The sequence below is a fragment of the Clavelina lepadiformis genome, chromosome 3, assembly GCF_947623445.1.
Source record: "Clavelina lepadiformis chromosome 3, kaClaLepa1.1, whole genome shotgun sequence".
In the NCBI taxonomy this organism is placed as follows: Eukaryota; Metazoa; Chordata; class Ascidiacea; order Aplousobranchia; family Clavelinidae; genus Clavelina; species Clavelina lepadiformis.
The window spans coordinates 23,898,905-23,922,546 of record NC_135242.1 but is presented as its reverse complement, the minus strand read 5'-3'; the positions used below and the strand labels follow the sequence as shown (position 1 = coordinate 23,922,546).

General features: G+C 37.4%; 3 protein-coding genes across 3 annotated transcripts; 1 reads left to right on the top strand and 2 right to left on the bottom strand.

The window, feature by feature from the left end:
• Positions 1 to 219: 219 nt before the first annotated feature.
• On the top strand, positions 220 to 3,090 carry LOC143450391 (solute carrier family 25 member 36-A-like). The gene is made up of 8 exons (XM_076950910.1): positions 220 to 527; positions 1,038 to 1,271; positions 1,418 to 1,495; positions 1,651 to 1,824; positions 1,906 to 2,053; positions 2,184 to 2,319; positions 2,427 to 2,563; positions 2,822 to 3,090. The coding sequence occupies exons 1-8, from the start codon at positions 280 to 282 to the stop codon at positions 2,885 to 2,887; spliced, it is 1,221 nt and encodes a 406-aa protein (XP_076807025.1). The 5' UTR covers positions 220 to 279; the 3' UTR covers positions 2,888 to 3,090.
• A 3,270-nt stretch (positions 3,091 to 6,360) lies between these two features.
• Positions 6,361 to 13,260, bottom strand: LOC143450611 (nose resistant to fluoxetine protein 6-like). Its single transcript, XM_076951228.1, has 13 exons — positions 12,690 to 13,260; positions 12,403 to 12,551; positions 11,721 to 11,905; positions 11,301 to 11,437; positions 10,968 to 11,135; positions 10,160 to 10,349; positions 9,378 to 9,552; positions 9,028 to 9,107; positions 8,680 to 8,802; positions 8,202 to 8,418; positions 7,751 to 7,940; positions 7,491 to 7,649; positions 6,361 to 7,360 (listed from the first exon to the last, which is right to left on the bottom strand). The coding sequence occupies exons 1-13, from the start codon at positions 12,991 to 12,993 to the stop codon at positions 7,182 to 7,184; spliced, it is 2,256 nt and encodes a 751-aa protein (XP_076807343.1). The 5' UTR covers positions 12,994 to 13,260; the 3' UTR covers positions 6,361 to 7,181.
• Positions 13,022 to 23,621, bottom strand: LOC143450619 (nose resistant to fluoxetine protein 6-like). Its single transcript, XM_076951237.1, has 13 exons — positions 23,306 to 23,621; positions 23,050 to 23,195; positions 22,727 to 22,905; positions 20,382 to 20,524; positions 19,916 to 20,083; positions 17,836 to 18,025; positions 17,362 to 17,536; positions 17,083 to 17,162; positions 15,684 to 15,806; positions 15,294 to 15,456; positions 14,855 to 15,044; positions 14,288 to 14,446; positions 13,022 to 13,858 (listed from the first exon to the last, which is right to left on the bottom strand). The coding sequence occupies exons 1-13, from the start codon at positions 23,580 to 23,582 to the stop codon at positions 13,674 to 13,676; spliced, it is 2,178 nt and encodes a 725-aa protein (XP_076807352.1). The 5' UTR covers positions 23,583 to 23,621; the 3' UTR covers positions 13,022 to 13,673.
• Positions 23,622 to 23,642: the final 21 nt, after the last annotated feature.

Sequence of the window (23,642 nt, the reverse complement as noted above, 5' to 3'; positions counted from 1 at the left end):
CTATAAGAGAAACACATCAGCTATTCCTGCTCATACCGCATTGCATTACATACAGAGAGGTCGGTGTGTTTCAGTTTGTGAAAATCTACAATCAATTTCTTGTTTCCTTATGAACTTGGCACTTTATGTAAAGTGAAAACTGCATAAAACAATGTTTTACCAAGTATTGATTGTCGTTTTTCGCAAATGTGACTTTAATTTGGTCGAATAATAAAGTAATAGGTGTATTTCTTTCGTTTTTACAGAGATTACGTGTAAATGTTTTAACTTTGGTTGAATATGAAAAGTGCAAGTTACAGTGCTAATACAACGTGTAGCTGCAGTTCAAATAAGCAACAAATTTTTGCGTCGGAATACAAAAGCGAAGAACACCTTCCAAGAATGTTCACGAATCGAAACGACGGCCGATGGCAGATGGAACATGAACAATACGAAAGTCGCAAGATTGTAGAAAGGGGAAGTGACGTAAGAAAAGTTGCCAAACCCGAGGCGAAAAGAGGAAGATTTCTTCATTTATTTGCGGGAGGGTAAGTTAACTTTATTTGACTTAATCACTTACAGATGTTGATTTTATTAAATTGAGTTGTTAAAATCGATTATTTCTGCACTTAACGTAGCTTTGGCTTTTAGTTGTATTGTGGTTGCATTTACTTTGGGTTTAACTGGAATTTTTCTGGTCGGTAAAATAAATACTGCGGTTACTGTCAGTAATTTGTGAAGTAAGTCGTAATGCGTCTACAACTCTACGTAATGACGATTGTTGCTTAAAAATGTCCCGACGGTATTTTTTTGCGTATTCGTCGATGTATCATTACTTAAAGCTGAAAACACGCAACTACGCGAAACCGCAAATGCGTCCATGCTCACACTGACGTATCTGTTAATATTTATCGGTTTTAAAGCTTTATGTCGCAAAAAGGTATTGCGAAATCAGTCAACAATGGTTAATATTTGGTTTGCATTCCACTATCTTTTGTCAACAAGACAGTCGCTTGTTAACCTTTAACCCGGCATAACGAAATATTTACTATCTTCAGATTGGCCGGCTGTGCCTCAACACTAGTCACGTGCCCTATTGATGTCATCAAGACAAGACAGCAAGCATCGGGAAAACTGAGCCCGTACGGGTCAACTGTAGCGGTCCGGGGCAAACACACACCCAAGACAAATATTTTCCGGAGTCTGGTGCTGCGAAGCTCGCTTCGTGCGCATTATACCGGGGTTCTGCAGCCAGCTCTGCTCTTTCAGAACTCAATTCTTCAACACACGAGGTAATTTTGTCTAATTCCTCGCAAATACTTAAACTCGTTGTTTTCGACATCTCTGTGCAAAACACTGGCCTGGTTAATTGCACGAATGAGGCTTAAACATACAGGTCTCAATAGACTGAATTATTTACACGTGAATTGCATTGCAGATACATATGGCAAGTAGAAGGTCTCCGTTCATTTTATAAGGGACTTGGGCCGAGTCTTTTGGGTGTGGTGCCGTCAAGGTTAGTTGATTGTTGCGTAACTTACAATCGCTCTGTTACGTACCCACCTGAAATATCACACGCATAGTATTGCAATTGCATACCATTCGTTTCATTTTAATGGCATTTCGAAATACTTTTTATGATGTAATAACCGCTGTTATATTACGTCACAGAGCATTGTTTTTCTTCGCGTACGAGACGGCGAAAGCAACACTGCAAAATGACGTCGGATTCCGCCCAAATTCAGTCGAAGCGCACGTTCTTTCATCCATGTTCGGCGGACTTGTCTGCACCTCGGCGACCTGTCCCCTGTGGGTGCTGAAAACGAAGCAGCAACTGCATAGAAGGTAGGTCACGTGAAATTTAGGTCATTCTCGCCGCTAATGTTTACACAGCGGCTGTGAGCTAATAGAGAAATTCTATCACAGATTAAATAAGACGTCACTGAGTACCGCTGAGTGCATGCGGCGTGTTTGGGCAACCGAAGGCTTCAAAGGTTTCTACCGCGGCCTGACAGCGTCATACGCCGGCATTGTTGAGACAGTGCTCTACTTCACAATTTACGAACAAATGAAGGTAATTAAATCGTAAATGCCTCAAAAATGCGGTCGTAATTGTGATTATCGAGCTGTCTCCGGTTTTTACATATCGAAGAACGGAAAGATTTTCTTAGTTAGATGTCTAAAACGTATTTCTACATGTGCAGGCAAGTTACATCCGCAAACATAACCTTGACCTCGACGGTGTTAATATTTCTATGAGCACATTCTGGGAACTTCCTGGTTTAATGGTGATTTCTTCCGCCGCAAAATGCACAGCCACATGCATCGCCTATCCGCACGGTAAGAGCATTTTTGGAAAGTTTTACCACCAGTAAACAATGGAGAAACACGTTACCGTTTCTGCATACTCTTTTATTCATAATAATCACTCTTCTGTTTCATCACAGAGGTGATACGTACGCGATTACGCGAGGAACCAGTAAAACGGAAGTACAACGGTTTCTTCCAAACGTTGAGAGCGATCACGGCTAAAGAAGGCTTGAGAGGATTATACGGTGGTCTACCGGCTCAACTCGTTCGTCAGGTAATTGTAAGACTAGCAGCAGTATTTCAAATGAACAGCCATTGTTTGCAAGACTACAATATGCCAGTAACGTTTACAGCACCTAATGTCGAAATCGTGCTCGCAATAACCCGTTACCCGGATGTACTTACACTGTTACGTCATAAATCTTTTTGTAAGGCAATGCGGACAGTTATTATTCATCCCACGATGTGCAGTATTAGGTGTAGGCTACCCGTGGTTGGTCATAAGATGTCTAACTTGTCTGTCTTTTCACAGGTACCTAATATGGCGATACTTATGGGTGTCTACGAAGGTGCACTGTACATCGCGCGAAGTCATTAGATCACTTCCTGTGCTAATTCTTCTCACAACTTTTTGTTTCAAGTGTGCAATTGTTTTTATCCCTGGGTACACCGTTTGTTAGCGTACTACTGTATTTTATCATCCCTTTTGTGTTTTTAAACCTTGCCTTCTGTTACGTATGCAATATGTGATTGTGACGAAACAACCACAGTTTCGTGCCAAATAATAAAAAAGCAAACCTGTGTTTGGAGTGAATCATGTTAGCAGTTGAGTTACTGCAAAAATTAGACGTGATATCGAGGTCAACTTCTGGCAGATAAAGTTGATCGTTGGCTGATTAAATTATTGAATTGCTGTGACACTGGTCGTGAAAATATCACCTCATTCATTGTTAAAGGCCTTTTATTTTTAATTGTCTGAAAACTAAAAAACAATGAGGTTCTATTAAAACTTTTTTAACGCAGTTTGAAACAAACAATTGCGTGGTAGAAACCTTACATTATTGTGCACTGACTTTTAATGGTCATTATGACGCAAACGTTACGGGAAAAAGTAGTTGCCAAAATCACTATAGGAAGCTTCTGCTGTATAATTAATCGAGTTACGGACATAAAAAACTACATTGACTAATATTTCTAATTATTATTACGCGACATACACAAACCAGATCGCGTTTGCATTCGCTAAAGCTGAAAGAACAGAGAATTAGCAAAATTACCACAGAGTAAGAAGTGATTTTAACACCAAGTTGAAAACCTTATGCTGTTTTAAAGAATAGCCGACAGCAAAATCACTTTAAACCGACCCCAGTGAGTGGTAGCCTTGCTTACTGCGCACTGCCCAACTAATTCTTCTAGACAGGGTTGCCATATCGCGTCTTATTTCTTACATTTTACACATTTTGACAAACCAATGGAACTATTTGTTAAAACTAGATATTAGTGAGTTCATTTTTAAGAAAAGTGCTAAAATTTTAGTAGTTCTGAGGTTGAAAAATCTATTTAATCAACTTTTGCATGCACAATAGGTTATACAGTAGTATGTTAGAGACATTTCTGATATCGAAAAAGGCAAAACATACGAAAAATTTGATACAAGACTAAAACTATGAAAATATAACTACATAAAAGCGTACAAAAGGAAATATAGCAACTAATTAATTGACAAGCAGCCAGACAGGGCTTAGACAGATATTTCTAAATATCATAAGACACGAAATACACACACCAAGTCACGTTTGCATAAAATCAGTGAACAAACGGAGATATTACAAAGATGTGACGACGAAGTAAAGACAAATGAAGTTTGAATAAAACAGGAAATGGTTTTAACCCTATGTTGGAAATCTACGGTAAAGTCGAAAAGCTATTTTTAAATGTATGGGACAAAATAGTTTAAAAACTACTCGACACCTTCCAACAATGTATATCAAACATAAACCCTAACCTTATAGGCTAATTAGGAGCATACTTGATAGGGTTTCATAATGGTGACAATTTATTTCTCCAAGACAACACTTCAACAATCAATCTATTTTTTGCTTGTACGATCGCTGTTTATGCCCACCCCACTTTTTGTGTATGATATTGTAGTGTGACGTTATGACGTCACACAAGGAAATCTGACTCTCTTTCACACAAAGTACTTCACAGACAACGGATTTCTGTTTTCAAAGAAAGTTCTTATTATATTTAATGAAAGTTTCTAAAGTGAAGATAAAAAATAAGTAGTTTGCTTTTAGGCCGCATTCAGCTTTCCATTTCAGCGAAAAACTTCTAAATAAAGCTAATTGTTACGTCATATTTGACGCAGGCTACGCAAAAACCACGCAAGCCTCCATAAGATTTATTACGTTTGAAGAAAACAAACTAGATTTAGAAAGTGAGCCAGAACCGCAAATTGTTGCACAATTCAGGAAATACTGTATTTATGTAGCTATACGTATATACGTAGCACTTGTATATAAAAACTTTTGCTTGATAAACCAAAAATATGTCGCAGAGAAAAAAGTTAATCAAATAAATACTTTCATCTTTCTGGTCCATACCAATTAACCTTACACATGTCGGTCAGTTATTATCGGTAAGTGGAGCTTGGAGCGTATTCGACCAGAAATTTTATCCCAAATTTAAAGATCGCAAAATATTTATAATGAAATTTCAACTTCCTTGTTCCAAAACCTACAGTCTTACTATCCACTTTTGAAAGCGAACAAGTGTTTTGTCTGAATTGGTTGGGTCTTACTTCTAGGGTTACCATATTTTTTGGCCTAAAATCCGGACACTCTTTAGTGCCCACTAGCGGTTTTTAAAATGAAGTATGAACACATCGTCTGTCAATATGACGTCACACTAGCAATGCTTTGCCTATCGATTGTATACCGGAGTGGATTTTTGAACATAGTGTCGTGAATTCACTAGGCTATTGGGCCTCGTGAATTGGGTCTGCAACAGACTTCTTGTTGCGCTATTTTTCTACTGCTTTCACTGCTTAATAATTTTCTTCAGCGAATATACGCTCTTATCGTTTCAGACATGTTCTAAATTTTGCAATATCGACCAAGATATAAGGCCTTCAGCTACTAGCCCAGCTCCACTCATCCATGTATCATTGTATCCCAAATAGAGCGCTCTATTGTTGTTTATGACATAACAATGAAAATATTACCCGTAACGCAACAAATAATTTAAAAAAATTCCGGACATTTAAGCATATTTTAGCATTTCCCCCCGGATGCATTTTGAACACTAAAATTCCGGACATGTCCGGGGAAATCCGGACGTATGGCAACCCTACTTAAAGGTCCATTTCCAAGGGGCAAACTTGCCCGAAAACAAACCGTTTAAAATAAAAATAACGTCTGACAACTGCATAGCGCCCACTTACGGACACTGTCAGGCAAAATAGTACGAAGGTTTTTCCAAAGCAAATTTCCACTCCGCTTTTCGGAAGTAACAAGACGGTTTATAAACAACAAGAACGTAAAATACACTTTCTATTCTATAAAGTCTTTCATCCTCTCTGGCCTGGAAAAAAGTTAACCCTGTTCCTGACTTGGCCGCAAATTACCATCAACATTTTAACTGGAATGACGGCTCACTTTCGTCGCGTGTAGACTGTTGTTAATATATTGTTGACGAGTTTGCGATTATCCATTTACGACACTGCCAATAAATAAGCAAAATGTGTCTAGTCAGGAGTAGAACGTGAAGCCTACTTAGCCCTCACAATTGTAGGCCAGCAGTATGTAACGAAGATTTTAATAATACCTCCACGTGCGAAAGCTTGCACCCTGTAGCGTTTGTTGTTGTCGCGAACGCGAACCCGTGAAGGGTTGTAAGTGCAGAAAAATCTTAACCTTTCCGCTTTGTAAGTGACATGTAATTCCATTAACGGCGGAAGTAGTTGATAAAATAAACACTAATTCCTTAGAACTCTCCTGTCTCGATGAAGGTGATTCCTTACGTTGTATATGAACTAAATAAAAAACATTACCGTAATGTACTGATTATATTAGCACTTACTATGCAGGTAGCACGCTGTTAAAAGCGACATAAATTGCTGCATATTTTGCTCATTTAGATACAATAGCTGATGATTAATCAAACAACACAAGCAAATAAGTTTACAGAAAATTTTTGCGAAGTCTTACAGTGAAGTCTTACACAATGCTAATCCATAGAAGGTAATGATCCGGATTGTGTACTGGAAACCTTGCACATTTGTATATAAGGATTTAGAATGGTACTAGGTAGTTGATCACAATAAATCGCGTATTAACGATCATATGATATGAGCTGGAATCGCAAAAAGAATTTTTAAAATTTACACTTTCAATTAAGTAATTTGAATATATAAATTACAATCTATAACTATCTTTCAATGACAATGGTACGGTGATGGAGAATATAAACAAGTGAACTAACCGAAAAGGACCTAAACATGAGCTTGCTTGATCGAATACAGAATTATAAATACTTAAATCACTAGAACGCATAGTGGAGGAAATGCAACAACTAAGGAAGTGCAGAAATTTATAAGCAAAGGCAACTTGAAAACAGAAATAAATCGACAAATAAATCAGTGAAATGACATTGTACGACGTGTGTCTCATCTAGTAATGAATACGGAAATAAAAAAATAAAAATTTTTTTCAAATTCCTTTCACTTTGTGTCATTTCTTTCTGAAGTCGAGTGAGATCGATTTCATTACAATTAACAAAATGTGTATACCAGCAAGCAGGGAAACATTGAGGAACATTATGAGAAAGCGATTGGAAACAAAAAAAACCTAAAAAGCAAATTAGACTAAAGAAACGGCTACAAGATGCCTCTAAGCGTCAGCAGTAACTTCATCGCTCCTCAATTCCGCTTCTATTTCGGAGTACCGAGGTGGGGAAGATGATCTCTTCTGCTCACTCTCCTCCAACATGATCTTCATCAGTTCAGTGAGAGGAAACTCGACCAACATCGCGAGCATGTAGGCGAGTAGATTACCCAAGACAAGTGAAGCTAAAAATATATTCTTGTTGTCTCAAGGTTCCACAACGACAGAAGTAAAACGTCCGATTAGCCTAGATACACTTCATCAAAATATTATTTCCTGTTTCATGAAACTGGACATAAATTTGAGCTAACTCACTTATAAAAAGTGAAATCAATTCTTGCATGTTGAAGTGAATGGGAGTTTCGTGCGTGCCAAGTAGCCACATGACGGCAAGCAGATGGACCAGGTAAGTGCAGTATGTGAGCCGACTCAGTGGAATAAAAGCTTTCCAGCTGAGAAAGCTGTTCACTGGCCCTGTTTGAAGATAGAATTTGGTCAAGTACCAGCAACTCAACAAAACATCTACAGCTCAATGCAACAACTTAACTTTGACTAACTCATGTTACAACTCTTACCGCCATAACCACAAACACAAGCCACTACAACCCAAGCACATCCAAGACACCATAGGGGACGCGAAAGAGCGTTGTATAGAGCAGCAACATTGTTGTCCAACAAGCTGCCTTCTCGAATGGTGCCATACACAGCATAAACGAGGGATAAATTCATGGTAGCTGCCACAATCCAACCAAGAGCCGCAGCCCACTGGAAAACGTCAAGCAAAAAATAAACTTGATATTGTAATCATAACTCATTCAAAGGCCCATTTATAACCAGATATTGGGAAGCCTGAACAGCTTTCTGTACAAATTCGCGTGATGACAAGCAATATAATGTTTTCTGCATTAAAGGTTAAATGCATATCAACAACTATATGCTCAGCCGAGATAGCAAAAACAATTAGCAGATAACTAGGAAGCTAGTTGGTAGCGTTACTAACTACACTTTAGTTATTCTTGCACCAACCTTTGGCATAGTAATTCTATTATTGTTGGCATAGAGAATATATCCAGTGATCATTCCAACAATGTAAGCTCCTATCCTACACCACGGCTTGGCGTACAAATCTGATATATATGGACTGTATTGTGGAGGAGTTGTGTCGTTACCAGCCATTAGGCTGAGCCCTTCCCTTCCGAATCCATCACCGTCTGAAGAGTTGTGGCCAGTATTCATGATCATTCTGCAGATACATTTTAAAACAAATCATAACGCTGTGAGCTGTCATTTGGCAGGTACTGGTCTACTTTCTTTGAAGTCTCAATATCCCGCTTAAAAATGATCACTTCACATACTTGGTATTATGGCTTTAAGCGTAATGAAACATCTTTGTTTAAGTAATGCATTTAAGAATTTAAAACGTTAACATACGTCAAAGAATTTGCAGAAAAAACCTAAGTTTTCAGCTCGAAAAAGTCACAATAATTTCAAAGAAATCACAAACCCAGAAAGCCATCCGAATATAACAGTGAGGGGTTGTCCCTTGGTGTAAGAGGAGAAACCTCCAGTGATTGAAATACTTGCCAGCAACATTGTTGACATTATAGTTAAACCAGCTGCAGAGGACCTGTTTAAACGAAATATATTGCACTTTTGAGTAAGATTTTTTTCTCGCGTTTCACCTAAAACCGTTTAAAATTTATCTTTTCCCACCTGAATAAAATATGATGCAGAAAATAATGAGTTTACATTTTCAAGTATCTTCTAATATTATTGTCTGTTAATTTTAGACTATGGTGCTACAAAAAGCCAACTGTTACAACGCTGTGAAATCAAAGTACAATTAACTTACCTGTACAAGATCAGAAGAATAATGATGGCAAGCAGGTAGAACTGGGTGTCGTTTGAAAGATACCAGCTCCAGGCAATACACTAAGTTGAAAAATATTAAATTAATATTTCCGGGTGGAAGTTTTTCGAATAACTATAAACTTCAGTTTGTTTTAAATTTGAACAGCACGAAACACTGCATAGGTGCACACACTGTTTTAAGGACTGAAACCATATCTTAATAAACCATATAAATTTCTCCAACAGTCTCTTAAAATTGCCAAAGTGAAACCTTAAAAAACACGAGAGCATACACAATATACTAAACACAGGACAAGTCGCCTTATGTGAAACTTATTGAAGATAATTAACCTCTTTTGTGAAGTCGGAAGGATAGAGGTTGTTGATGTAAAGGAGGTTGGTCCACCAATACTTCTCGCACTGGACTTCCAATGCTGTAGTTACAGCTGGCCAGGTTGGCCCATCTCCAAGTTTAACCCATAGCGTCACCGCAAACATAAGAGTGAAGGCGTACGCGGGAGTTAATCTGCAAATATTTAAACAAAAATACGATTTAGAGAAAACACAAATCTTACACAAGACATTAGGTGAAACATAAAATGTAAAAATTAATCATGCAATTTATAAGCTATACATAAACAAGTTACACCGTTATCTTTATGCTGAAATACCTTCCCTGGAGGAAAAATCTTACAAGATTTTTCGCTACTCTTGCAATAACACCCCTATCCTGAATCTAAGCTCTGCCTGAAAGTACATTGGGTTGGAATGCAAAATGTACCAATCCTACATCTTGACATACACAGCGCCTTTCAGCCTTACATTACCTATTTCAGTACAAAACTAGCTGGTTTTTCACCTAAACGCAAACTAAAATATTGTGGCTGGTGAAATTTCTAAATGACTGTACTAAAACCATTCTGCTGAAAATGAGCTCAAGGACCTAAGAGATTTTTTGATGCAATTACAAGTACAATAAAGTGAATACGCTATCTTGTGCCTTCAACAACGTGGTTATAAAAAGGCAAAACAAAATATAATAATAATAATTACATCATATAATTGTAGATTTACTTCATTACTTAAGAATAATTCAAAAAGAATAAAAATGAATTAAAGTGAACAGCACCCACCTTAAATAACGATACAGAAACATTGTCAGTATGTTCATTTTTCCGCCAGACTTTTGCAGTTTTCTTAGTCCGATGTAAACAACGAGTAAACCACTTAGAAAAAAGAAAGTATCAACGGAAAAAAATCCATTACTGACTGCTAGTAATTCCCCGTGTGTAAGGTAGTAGTTTGCGTAAAATATTGGATTGTCTGCAAAATAAATAACAAACCGGTAATCCTTCAATTTTTGTTCAAAATACCAATGTGCAGTGAGCTGGTTTTTCTTTCAAGAAATATTGAAACCATAAAAAAATCAATTCACAAATTTATGAACGTTCAAACAATCACCAAGTTGCCTTTATTTTTCTTTGGTTGTGATTGTTTTAAAAAGTGGAGGGGCGAAAAAACATATCTCAGTAAAACAAAAAAAATCGATAAACTTTTTGTGCTTGAGAGTGAAAATAATAAACTTTATATCATTTCATTTTCACTTTCATTTCTGCATAATAACAGAGGAAATATACCCTTGGATCGGCAGCTAGGTAAATTTACACAAATATCCAGTCGAAACTTTTGATTTTCATAATAAATCATAACCAGCTTTATGCATAAAACTAAAAAATTACACTTATGGCGGGAATTATGTGTCGGTTCAAATCGTGGTTATCTGGTAGAAGTTGTCACCAAATCTCAACTAATCATTGATCGATACAATGTTAAATAGCATTGTTAATTGATACATAGCAATTAACAATGTAGTAGATTAACAACCAACAAAAGTTTTCAGTATCTTTAAGAAACTGCAAAGTCATGCTAAAGTACACATACTTGAATACTGCAGTGGTGTCAACAGACAGTGTCCTAGAATGACCCAGGACATGCTGATAAACCTCATCCCATGCAGGCAGGTTATATCGGTCGGTCGCTGAGTTGTGTCGAGGAGTTTCTTGGTGTTTTTTATGATTGAGAACGATGTTAAAATGCGATAAAGTTTTCCTGAACAAATAAAATAAAACTTTATCACTTCAGCAGTTAAAAAATGTCTGCAAAATATCGACATACAAATCCGACATTAATGGGCTCATTTTTTAAACTGAGAAACAAAAACATTCTGCAAAACGTTCAACTTTAACGCTACAGTAAGTATAGGTATCCACACACCTGTCATGACTTGATCTTGTGCACTACAAGCCGCAGGATCATTGAAATCTGAAATGTAAGCCTCCAATCTCTGCTTCATGATGTACTCATACAAGGTCGAAGCGACAACCAGGGCAATAAAAATGCTGGTGATTATTCTTAACAACAATAACACAATTATTAGTAAATAGATTTCACGAACAAGTTTCAAAATGTTCAGAATAAAGACCACATTTGCTCTAAGTTAATAAAGTTGTATGTTGAATAGACGCAATAATCTAGGTTTTAACCTATCACAATTTTTTGTTAAATTCGACAATTTAAAAATATATGAAAATCAGCCAAAAATGTTGCAAATAGCATAACGAAAAAAATTGGACCATCCGAATCAGCTTAAAACAATAAAATATGATCCAAGCTCTCATGCACGTAAGTACATACAAGGCAGCAATATCCTTTGCATTCCACATAGTATCCTGCACAGGGCAATCCACGGTTATTGTGGAATTGAGTGACGACAAAGTGTAATTGGCCAACACTTGAATGTCAATGTCTGAACAAGTGGCAGGAAAACACACACCAAGTGACAAGCCGCCCATGCCACCACCGCCAAATGGAGAATTGCTCTAGAAACATCACATAAAATATCACAAAAGAAACAAATATCACATTATGCGTTAGACTGACATAACAATCACCACATTTCACCAAAAATATACAATTTAATGCTAAAAAACGCTCTAAGAATGACACATAAAACGAAATAAGTATCACATTCAAAATATTTCTGAAATAAGCCCCAGTAGAGTTGTTAACCCCCTCAATAACTCCACAACTAACACGGATCAGAGACAGCAAGCATTAATCAGTACGGGCTAATTACAAAACATACTTTTAAATTAAATTAATAAACGGTCACTTGGATGTATGCAAGCTGCCTAGAAAAACTGAAGCACCAATATAATCAGCAGTAAACCTCATCCATTTAATTTCTAAATATTATTATTTAATTTAATTTAATTCACAAACATACCAGTTTGACAATGGTTCACATGTCGGGGTGGTATGAAGTAGATATTAGTCAACGATTTAGAAGAAAAACTGAAACAAAACATCAACCTACCATCATTGGTGATTTTGACTGCACATCCAGAGTGCAGTACTTTCCACTGAAATCTGGTGCCTTGATGCCGCGGCATTCGTAATAACGACCGAGCCACTTTGTGTTGCCTTGGAAAATTCCACTTTCTGGCTTGCCCCAAGCATCCAACGCTACATAAACGAAAACAAAAATATAATGAAAAACCAGCGGGCATCAAAAGGTGACCAAGATGAGAGCAACTGATAGAAAAAGGATCAGTGTAGCAAAAGATTTGCAAGCAAGCATTGTAAAATGTCGCTGCAGCGTACCTGACAAAGCATGACTTTTCTTCTGAGAAAGATCAGTAAAGAACTGAAGAAGATCGTGATTGCATTGACTACTGGCAGGAAAGGCGATTCTGGACTCTTCACTCCCAACTTGGAGCTGTAACTTGTGTAGAAAATCACCAAATGAACTCGCATTGGCCGCTGGAGAAATTTCGCCAATCTTCTGCATGGGGAGTCCCCTAACCAGGTCCAAGGGATTCACAACAGTGAGAGGTGAAGGGATTTCCTTTGACATAGCACCAAGAGGCCAGGCAAATGTGGCAAATATTACGAGTACAAAATACATTGCGAACCAGTACGTTGACACCTAGAGCTCTAAACAACAACATAAAACAGTTATTGGTGAAGATCAATTTTAAAGTAGATCAAAATAAACAATTTCAAAAATGTTAACTTGCAATAACCGGAAATTGCATAATGATTCTAAAACATCCACAAAAACCCAAAGACATAGAATTGCAATCACATTTTAAACCAAACAAGAATAAGGCAGGAAAAAATTCAAACAGTGACGAAGTGACAACATAACAAAAGATTTATTATGAAGTTGAATGCAGGTTAAAATATTATATAATCAATTTTATCGGTATCTACAAATGAAGTGGATTGTAAATAGGAACATACAATAAACGAACTCAAAATAATACTTCAACGACAGGAATGTAAACAATCACAACGATCAAAATTAAAGCAAGTTATTCGCATGTTCCCTTCTAGATACTCCACAATGGAAACTCAAAACTCAAATTAATTGTAACCATAGCAACAACAGACAAAAGATGTATTACTAGAGCTAAATATGCTGACACAATTACTTTAACCAAAAGAGGGTGGTTTTATGATTATATATGGCAGAAGTAACGAAATAGCAATTTCCATTAACTTAAATAATTTATGAAACTTAATCGTCGCTATTTTCCAAGTAAAACGGAACAAATTAAAGTAAATTAGCTCACGAAAAACTTTCTATTCAAAAGCATCGTCCTTTTCTCCTTTGACGTGGACTCGCGTGAAGAGGGTCCCAGCTTTATCCGGTAACTGGATCTGAACCTGCTCTCCTTCCTCCTGCAACATCTTCATCAACTCTGCCGTGGGAAGCTCTATCGTCATGGCAACAGCGTAGGCCAACAGGTTGGTGACAACGAGCGTTGCTGAGAGAAACAAAACTTGTCAGATCATGTTTGAAGATTTACAGCAAAAACAGAATAATAGAGGGGACATGCTGACAATAACGAACGGTGTATGATAAGTTGATAACCCTTATCCTCGGTCTGAGGAAAATCTTTGCATGACTTAAGCCAAGCAATGATTAGAAGCAAACATCATTAATGGGAGTTATAACTAAATAGGATTAAGCATTGTTAACGTCTTAACAAAGGAATTTATAGTGGTACCACCACTAGATATCAAACATGGGTCGCATTATTTTAAACCCAGCGCTTTTACTACTCTGCTACCAAGCAAGCAGCAACTCCATCTACTTTTGCTAACTAGCTGTTTCAAAATTTCTACTTTTAATTTATACTACTAACTAATAGTTAAAATACTAAAAAATTTAGTATAGCAAAAAAATTTCAAACCTAAAAACACCATGATCATAAGTTGTATACTCAGGTGGAAACGGGATTCCCCTGTTGTCAAGAACCAAGATATCATCAGCGGATGTAGAAGGTAAGAAGAGTAAGTCAACCTACTCAGAGGAATAAATCCTTTCCAACTTAATAAAGTATTGACAGGACCTGCAAAAAAAATAGACCAACAAAGCTTAAAACACTGAATGCTGAATTAAATATTTTGGCTGCTTTAAACCCTTTGAGTGGGGAAAACAAAACCGCAGGGGCACGAAGCGAAGGCCAAAAACAAATAATTGCATTAAATACACCATTTTAACATAATTTGAAATCAATAACAATTGCCATGCACTTAGCTAATTGACTGACAAAATCCTAGTGTCAATGGCCACATTGTAATGTAAACTCAAAACTGCAACGAGTACCGCTCATGAGCATGAGTAGCTCACTGGATACGTGTGACGGCTCAAAACTTACAACTCAAACATTAACAAACAAAATCAGGTCAAAAAAAATACTTCCTTGTCATCGATGGCTTTAAACTCACTAATGAACTAACTTTTCCAACCAACAAACCTCCATAACCACTGACACAAGCGATGGTGACCCAAGCCATTCCCACGCACCACACAGGTCTCGACACAGCGTTGAAAAAAGCAGCCAAGTCAGTATTCAAGGCGCCACCAGTGGATAGAGTAGGGTAGAGGCCATAGATAACGCCACAACATGCACCTGTGGCTGTCAACCAACCAAAGAACACCACCCACTGAAAAAAAGGTTTTTATTTGCTAAATTGCCAGGCAGTTTAAAACTACTCTTTAAAAGTCTTCAGCTTACTTGACAAGAATACACTTATAATAATCATCTACATAGATGCATTTAGGCATTTTCAAAAGTTCAATCCACATTTTAGAACTGTGATTTAAGCAATTAAAAACAAATGAAAAAGAGATTTCGCACTGAATAAAATGGGATTTCCAGTAAGTGGTAAATTCCATGTTGAGTTTTTAAATACCTTTGACATGTGGATTTTGTTGTTGTTTTCATGTAGAATATATCCAGCGATCATGCCAACAATATATGCTCCAATCCTACACCATGGCTTCTGGTACAAATCAGCCATATATGGGCTGTATTGGGGAATTGATCCTGTCTGAAGCAAGCCGACTGATGCGTTTCTACCCTGAGCAAATCTGGTGTTACTTTAAAGTTTAGACAAAGCATTTCAAAAAATATAATAACAAAGTATTGCTAACTTACGTTAATTAGCTTTTAGTGTTGTTATGATCACATATGGTAAAATATAGGAATACGTGTAAAATGCTAAAAATATGAAACATGTTATCAATACAAAGTAAAATGAATGTAACTCAACAAAAGAAAAAGATTTTTTAAACTTCATTACTTAGCTAACTGTCCGTATGCAACTGGCTGTGGTTGTTGGTTGGTGTACTTCGAGAACGACCCCGTCACAGACATGCTGGCTATCAGGACAAAATTAAGAATTCCCAAGCCCAGTGCTTTCGACCTAAAAATAACATACTATTAAGGGTAGCGGTACTACGACACCTTATCGAAAGACACTTTATCGAAAGACACTTTATCGAACGACACCTGATCGAAACGACAGCTGATCGAAAGACACTTTATCGAACGACAGTTAATCGAGCCGACAGTTGATCGAACGACACTTTATCGAAACGACAGCTGATCGAACGACACTTTATCGAACCGACAGTTAATCAAAACGACAGTTGATCGAACGACACTTTATCGAACCGACAGTTCAAGCAAGATTTTTGCGTGTTTCTCAAACATTGAAACAATGAGCCATTGTGATGTGCGGTCTTTGTAATGGTGTGCATTAATGAATTGTGATGTATATATCATAAAGTTGACGATTTATATTTTATATCTATATTTTATATTTGTATCATAAAGTGTTCGATTTCGCATGGCGGCCGGCCCGCCCACATATTAATAAGATATCACAAGAATACGCACGAGAATTACTAAGTACGAGAGTAACCTAGAAACCTATGCGTCGTAGACTGATGAGATTATTACAGGTTAGTAGAAACATCATCTGGCTTCCTGTATATATCATAATTGTAAAACTAAAGAAAGTGAATTTAGTGTAAATTAGGTATTTCTAAAAGTGACACATTTTTATAAATTCTTCTTGTTACGCCGCGCCCCCGCTGTGAAAAGAGAACGAAAAAGAATAGTTAGTCAAGTTATTGGTGCGTAAATGAGTAATACGTTTCAATGCGGAGAGAGAGCAAAATTATATAAATATCACAATATCTCAAAAATTACAAAATCCAACTTTATCAAACAAACATGGACAGATAGCTGAACATCACAATGACCCATTGTTTCAATGTTTGAGAAACACGCAAAAATCTTGCTTGAACTGTCGGTTCGATAAAGTGTCGTTCGATCAACTGTCGTTTTGATTAACTGTCGGTTCGATAAAGTGTCGTTTGATCAACTTTCGGTTCGATAAAGTGTCGTTCGATCAACTGTCGTTTCGATCAGGAGTCGTTTCGATCAGGTGTCGTTCGATTAAGTGTCTTTCGATAAAGTGTCGTTCGATTAAGTGTCGTTCGATAAAGTGTCTTTCGATAAGGTGTCGCGTCACGAAGGGTAGCAGACATCAACCCAATAAACTATTCATAAACAAAAGCTAAATGTTACAGATCAATATTGGTAGGTTTAAAAAGTATGATGCGATCTTGTCCATGAAACAGTTACAGCAAAAAACATCACACAAAATGATCAGAATGAATTAACAAGTTCACCTGAATAAAATGAAAAGGAAAATTGGAGCAAAAAGATAGAACTGAGTATCATTGGCGAGATACCATCCCCAAGGAAAACACTAAAAGATAAACATTTTTTCTATGGATTTTATCTTGACCAATACTGGCTGTTGTAATGAATGGGAAAAACAGTTTGAAATGTAAACACACCTGTAAAGTTTAAGACATACAACAAAGATAAAGGAATTATTTTAAGCGGCACAAACTCCACCGCAAACTCAACGTTAAATAAGGCGGCCAATTGAAATCTCAACATACCTCATCAGCTGTATTCTTGGGATAAAGGTTGTTTATATAAAGAAGGTTGGTCCACCAATATTTGCTACAAGGCTGCTGCAGTGATTTCCATAAAGTTTCCCAGTATGGTCCATTTCCCATTTTCCTATACAGCGTGACCATCATGAACATGACGAATGCATATGGAGGAGTTAACCTGTAAAAAGCATCAATCAAGCCAGATTGTTGAACTTGAAACTATTACGAAGTTTGTGATGTGTTCAGATTAGCTTCAAATAAATATTTTGCAGTATTTTAAAATGGTTCCAAAAGACTGTGTTGCATAACTCCATGTATAAGATATCTATTCGTGCAATAGGTATGGCCACAGACAGTAAGAAAAAATTGCTTTAATCGTTACTATTCAGTGTCTTTATTATAATTTGCAGTTCAACACACAGCATAGTCTATTAATTAAAGGCATCAGAGTAACTTGTACTTGACCGGGCTGCATACCTGATATAGCGATACAGGTACATCAACAGCACATTAATCCTTCCTCCATTCTTCTTAAGTGTTCTCATACCCAAATAGGCAACCAGCAAGCCACTCAGGTAAAAGAACGTGTCAACTGAGTAATAGCCATTTCCAATAGCCTGGAACGACCAGCTGTTGAGGTAGTAGTTTGCTACAAACGTAGGATTATCTGAAAAGTAATTATATAATTTAGCTTAACATACTAGGATCTACTTAATACTCAAGCTGCCAATCGTAACATCAGGTATCATGTGACAACACAAAGGTGGCAATCATAATCGTCATGTGACAATCCAGAGAAACAAAACTGTAGCGACCAGGCAAATTTCTGTGCGATGAATACCTGTGTGGGGCGAATGAACACAAACTGCGCCTGCGCCGATTAATTACTTAAAGCTCGTCTAGTTTATCTCTTGCAGTCAGTTGTGCAATTTCTGCTTTAGTCTTGGTAAGCTGCTACCTTATGTACTGTTTGGTGGAAAATACACCAACTTTATTTTCATATTTGTTAAAGGTCACATTACAGTCGATTAACTTTCAATTAAAGCTATGCAGGCAGTGTCGTCGGTAACTCGAAAGTTTATGACATAATTTATACCACATGGACGCAAGTGATTATGTAATTTTAGTCACTCAAGCGTGCATTGTTCCATGACCTACGTTATTAGTGTTGTCATGATATCATCGTTGTTTCTCGGCGAAGCGGTTTCATATCACAAGTAAATATTTAGTATTACTGCGTGCAAATATCAGCGTTAATATCGTAAAACGTAGCCTACGTCTTTTATGGTCACTAAAATATTACCCAAGTGAAAACTTCTACTCTAGCGAAGCCTGTTTCAAATTCGTTTAAGGTTATGAAGACAACATAGAAAAGTTACTATACCGTTATTTATTAGACTTATTTCTGACAACTTAATTGCCTACCTTTAACCATGTAATGTGTGACCTACTTCTCGCTGAAGCGGACGATATTTTTTGTGCACTTTGTGCCGCGGCGATTAAACGATCTTACCGCCATATTACCTATATCCACTTTATGGTAGGAAAATTCACCTTGACAACGACGTTTCAACTAGTTTTGGGTGCGACTAGCCGTGAAATTTCACTCGACAAAGTGAACAAATACAGCCATAACAGTTGACATTGATTGTCCGTGAAATCAAGCAATAGTTTTTTTTTATCAAAGGAAAGATATTACGTCACACGGCAAACCTTGTTTTCTGCTATATTGGCTGTTTCGGAAAATGACAACGTGGGCCAAGTGGGTAGCGCAGATATCGCACGCATTTTAAGCGCTGAGGCGTAAAAAAAGCTAATTAGTGACGCGTTTGCGTGGGTAATAAAATATACCCGAAAAGTAGGTTAAGGCAATGACGTAACTGATGCCAAAGAGTCATTACAGCAGCTGTGTCAGGTACTTCAGCAACTTTTGTTACTAGTTGTTAGTAACTTGCAACACTATACGCACGATTTTGCTGATATCAATGCATTTAGTCGACTGGTTGACATATGAGGATACAAGTTTATCATGGGGCATACGTACAGGTCTTTCATCTCCTACATTCAGACACTAGAAATTATCTCTGATAAAGACAAGTTGAGTTTATGTTTAGAGTTTGCAAAGTTGAGTGCACGCGCATGTCTCGAATCCCTTATTTGGCAGTTACTTGCTCAAAACGCGTAAGCAGCAACTTGTCGAATCGCGGACATTGACGAATATTCGCAAAACATTCAAGCGTTCAAGTCTAGGATGCGACTTCAAAGCCGCCACAGCAGTTTAACAAGAAGCTCAGGCTGTTGGAGACGCTTTCACAACTGGACCTGTTTCCGTCGGCGCTAAACAGAAGACAGTTATCCGATATTAGAAGCAACTTTGGACATGGCTACGTCATTCGAGATAGTGACGTCATAAATGCTAGTAGTTGGTGAGAAACTGATTGAAGTGAAAAGTAAAATGGTAAGAGTTATAAAAACAATGCACACGTACTACGTATATAACTGCAGTACAATTACATATAGAAGTAAAACTGATTCCGCTTCTTATATTTCTGCTTACCAGTACTAGTTAAACCAAACAACAGGCAGTGTCCTAGAATGACCCAGGACATGCTGAGGAACCTCATCCCATGCAGGCAGTTTATATCGGTCGGTCGCTGAGTCGTGTCGAGGAGTTTCTTGGTGTTCTTCATGAGTGAGAACGACGTTAAAATGCGATGACGGTATTCTACACAAATAAGCAACGTTTTTCACCAAACAAACACAACCAAACGTAGGGAACATTTGGAAAAGCTTTCATGGACACACAAAAAATACTAAACCATGCAAAGTTCGTTGAAACATTGCTGAATGAGTACATAGCTACCTGGGACACAACAGTCTAATCGCATAAAGTATAAGCAAAACATTTCAAATGCGACACCAAGAGTGATAAGTGTGCCACGTCAGAGTAAACCTAATCCTAACTGAAAGCTGATCTTGTGTTTCTAAGGTAGGTAACACTCAAACATAACTTTTGTTTTAACCTTGTTCAGGTTTTGGTTGATACTGTGAATGCAGGAGATGAAACTGATCAGAACTTTCTGTCAACTCTTCTGTCTCCTTGCTCCAGATATAATCCAGCAATGTTGATGCAGCAACCAGTGTTAATATAAGACAGCATACAATCCTGTAATGTATCATACACGTATATTGATTAGTGAGATCGCATCACTGTGCAAAGACTGGATGTAGGAAAAAAATGGATGAAAAATTCACAGTGATTTTATTGAAATTGAAAATACTCTAGATCAGGGATGTCCAACCTGCGGCCCGCGAGCCACAGTGCGGCCCCCTTGAGATTTTTGTGCAGCCCGCTAGTCATTTTCACTCCAAAAGTATGTACTTTATGTACCCATTTTTCTTGAAATTTAATAGGTTTTGCGGCCCATTCAATTATTTCAAGTGACAATGCGGCCCACTATAATAAAAGGTTGGACATCCCTGCTCTGGTACTATGACACCTTATCGAAAGACACTTTATCGAAAGACACTTTATCGAACGACAGCTGATCGAAACGACAGTTGATCGAAAGACACTTTATCGAACGACAGTTAATTGAGCCGACAGTTGATCGAACGACACTTTATCGAACCGACAGTTGATCGAACGACACTTTATCGAACCGACAGCTGACCGAACGACACTTTATCGAACCGACAGTTGATCAAAACGACAGTTGATCGAACGACACTTTATCGAACCGACAGTTCAAGCAAGATTTTTGCGTGTTTCTCAAACATTGAAACAATAAGCCATTGTGATGTGCGGTCTTTGTAATGGTGTGCATTAATGAATTGAATGAATCGATAAAAATCGCACGGTGCCACTCGTATACACCGTTACCGAGAACAAATCTGAAGCTGTGTACAATCCCATCTTTTTTTTATTGGAACAACAGCGACCAGGAATAGCCCCAGAAACCGTAACAATAGACTTTGAAATGGCAGCATACAATGCTCTTTCTTCCAGCTTCCCTCGGGCAGAAATTCTCGGCTGCCTTTTCCATTTTGGCCAATGTAGCTTCCGGAAAATTCAGCCAACGGCTGAAGAGCATAGTCGAAAATTATGACTCAACGAATATGGACATAAAAAGTTATCTTCGAGCAATTGCACACAACTTGTAATTAAATGAATGCGATTGAAATGTGCACTTCGTCAGTTGTCGTGCTTTTAACAGTGCATGTCGTCAGTTCTTTTAATAAATTGTCGTTCTTTTAACAGTGCATATCGTCAGTTGTTTCGATAAATTGTGGATCTTTTAACCCTATCTTAACCAGGCTCGCGAGTTTACTAAAAAAACTAGGTGTGGCCAACCCCGCACACACATTTGCAATCGTTAATTACTAGAAACCTATGCGTCGTAGACTCATGAGATTATTACAGGTTAGTAGAAACATCATCTGGCTTCCTGTATACATCATAATTGTAAAACTAAAGAAAGTGAATTTAGTGTAAATTAGGTATTTCTAAAAGTGACACATTTCTAGAAATTCTTCTTGTTACGCCGCGCCCCCGCTGTGAAAAGAGAACGAAAAAGAATAGTTAGTCAAGTTATTGGTGCGTAAATGAGTAATACGCTTCAATGCGGAAAGAGAGCAAAATTATATAAATATCACAATATCTCAAAAATTACGAAATACAACTTTATCAAACAAACATGGACAGATAGTTGAACATTTTTTATGAAAAGTCACCAAATTTTAATTTTCTACAGCAAACAATGCAACTGTACGCCACGTTTTGCTATGACTGTGTGCGGGAGAAGCAACAGTCGATTCGATTAACTGTCGCTCAGATCAGCTGTCGGTTAGATAAAGTGTCGTTCGATCAACTGTCGTTCGATTAAGTGTCGTTCGATAAAGTGTCTTTCGATCAGGTGTCGCGTCACGCCCTGCTCTAGATCCTTATGTTGTGACAAAGTCCATATAATAATAGATTGTCCCTTACGACTCGCCATGACCTTCATGGGGTTGTGATGACGCCACTGACATTAATGGTATGTTTGGTGGCTCCTAGACAACTAAGCTTATTTCTAGTCTAGGAGTCAACTGCTGTCTGATTAGAATATTACTATGGGTAATTTTTCTTTTTCTTTCCTTATGCCATTGAACCATTCATAATAATTGAATCAGAATTCTCAAACTAGATATGGTTTGTTATAAATAACAATAGATATTAAATAAATAACGTGCGCATTACAATTTAAAGTTTCCATCTACCTTGTGCTAGTTTTTCCTTATTTTTCCCTTGCACTATTTTTACCTGTGCCATTTTTACTGTTCATGCACCCACTACAAATAACCTATTAAAACTCAACCACATACTCACAAAGCTGCAATGTCTTTAGCTTCCCAGTCTGGGACACGGTCAGGACAAGTCGCAAAGACGGAAAAAGAAAGATTCTTCAAAGTGTTGTTCAGCATCAAAGTCACATCTTCGGTTGAACAAGTATCAGGAAAGCAGCCTCCCATCGAGATTCCTTGATACCCCAAATAATCAAGTGGATCCTGAAGTGATAAATATTGTTTAAATGGATAAGTTTTATATTTAAGGACGCTTTATTGTTTAGGAAAAAACATAACACTTAGATCAGATTAAAAAAGAACATTTAAATGTAGACATACATCTAAACAATAAATCTTTTAACTTACTATGGTTGGTGGAATGGCAAAAACTATTCCACAAAATTGTCCCTTAAATGAAGCTTCCTGAACATTTTTGCATTCATATTGCCGCCCAAACCACACAACATTTCCTTGAAGGATCCCTGCCTCAGGTTTTCCCCAAGAATCAAGCACTGGATTGTAATTTGTGGGAAAGATAAAAATTTGTTAATAAAAAAAAAACAAGGCAATTGTTATTGATCATAAACGACATAATTTTATTGGACAGAAAATGGTGACTTACCTTCCAAAGTGTAATGTTTAAATAATTGAAGATCTTTTACAAACTGTCCTATTGATTTGCTGCAGTTACTTCCAACAACATTCAGATTATCAACGCTTAATACTTTCAAGGCAATGTCAGTGGCAAGTTTTGTTTCATGTTGGCCATTATGAGCAACGATGATTTTTCCAACTGCATTTCTCACAACATCAGATGGATGAACTGGGGTCAAAGGTTGTGACAATGCAAACGTAAAACAACCAGCAAGTAATAAACTTACAAGCAAGATGTTAGACATCTTGTGACAAAACAATCCTTTCACCTATGCTGTCATTATCTTGCTGAAATACAAATAGAC

Coding starts and splice junctions, on each gene's coding strand:
- LOC143450391 (XM_076950910.1), top strand. CDS start 280: ATGAAAAGTGCAAGTTACAGTGCTAATACAACGTGTAGCTGCAGTTCA. Junction 528..1,037: donor CTTCATTTATTTGCGGGAGG/GTAAGTTAACTT, acceptor TACTATCTTCAG/ATTGGCCGGCTGTGCCTCAA. Junction 1,825..1,905: donor AAGCAGCAACTGCATAGAAG/GTAGGTCACGTG, acceptor ATTCTATCACAG/ATTAAATAAGACGTCACTGA.
- LOC143450611 (XM_076951228.1), bottom strand. CDS start 12,993: ATGTATTTTGTACTCGTAATATTTGCCACATTTGCCTGGCCTCTTGGT. Junction 11,136..11,300: donor ACAAGATCAAGTCATGACAG/GTGTGTGGATAC, acceptor TTATTTGTTCAG/GAAAACTTTATCGCATTTTA. Junction 9,108..9,377: donor CTTCCGACTTCACAAAAGAG/GTTAATTATCTT, acceptor TTTTCAACTTAG/TGTATTGCCTGGAGCTGGTA.
- LOC143450619 (XM_076951237.1), bottom strand. CDS start 23,582: ATGTCTAACATCTTGCTTGTAAGTTTATTACTTGCTGGTTGTTTTACG. Junction 18,026..19,915: donor GTTTGGTTTAACTAGTACTG/GTAAGCAGAAAT, acceptor ATTACTTTTCAG/ATAATCCTACGTTTGTAGCA. Junction 15,807..17,082: donor TTCCTTTTCATTTTATTCAG/GTGAACTTGTTA, acceptor TGTTATTTTTAG/GTCGAAAGCACTGGGCTTGG.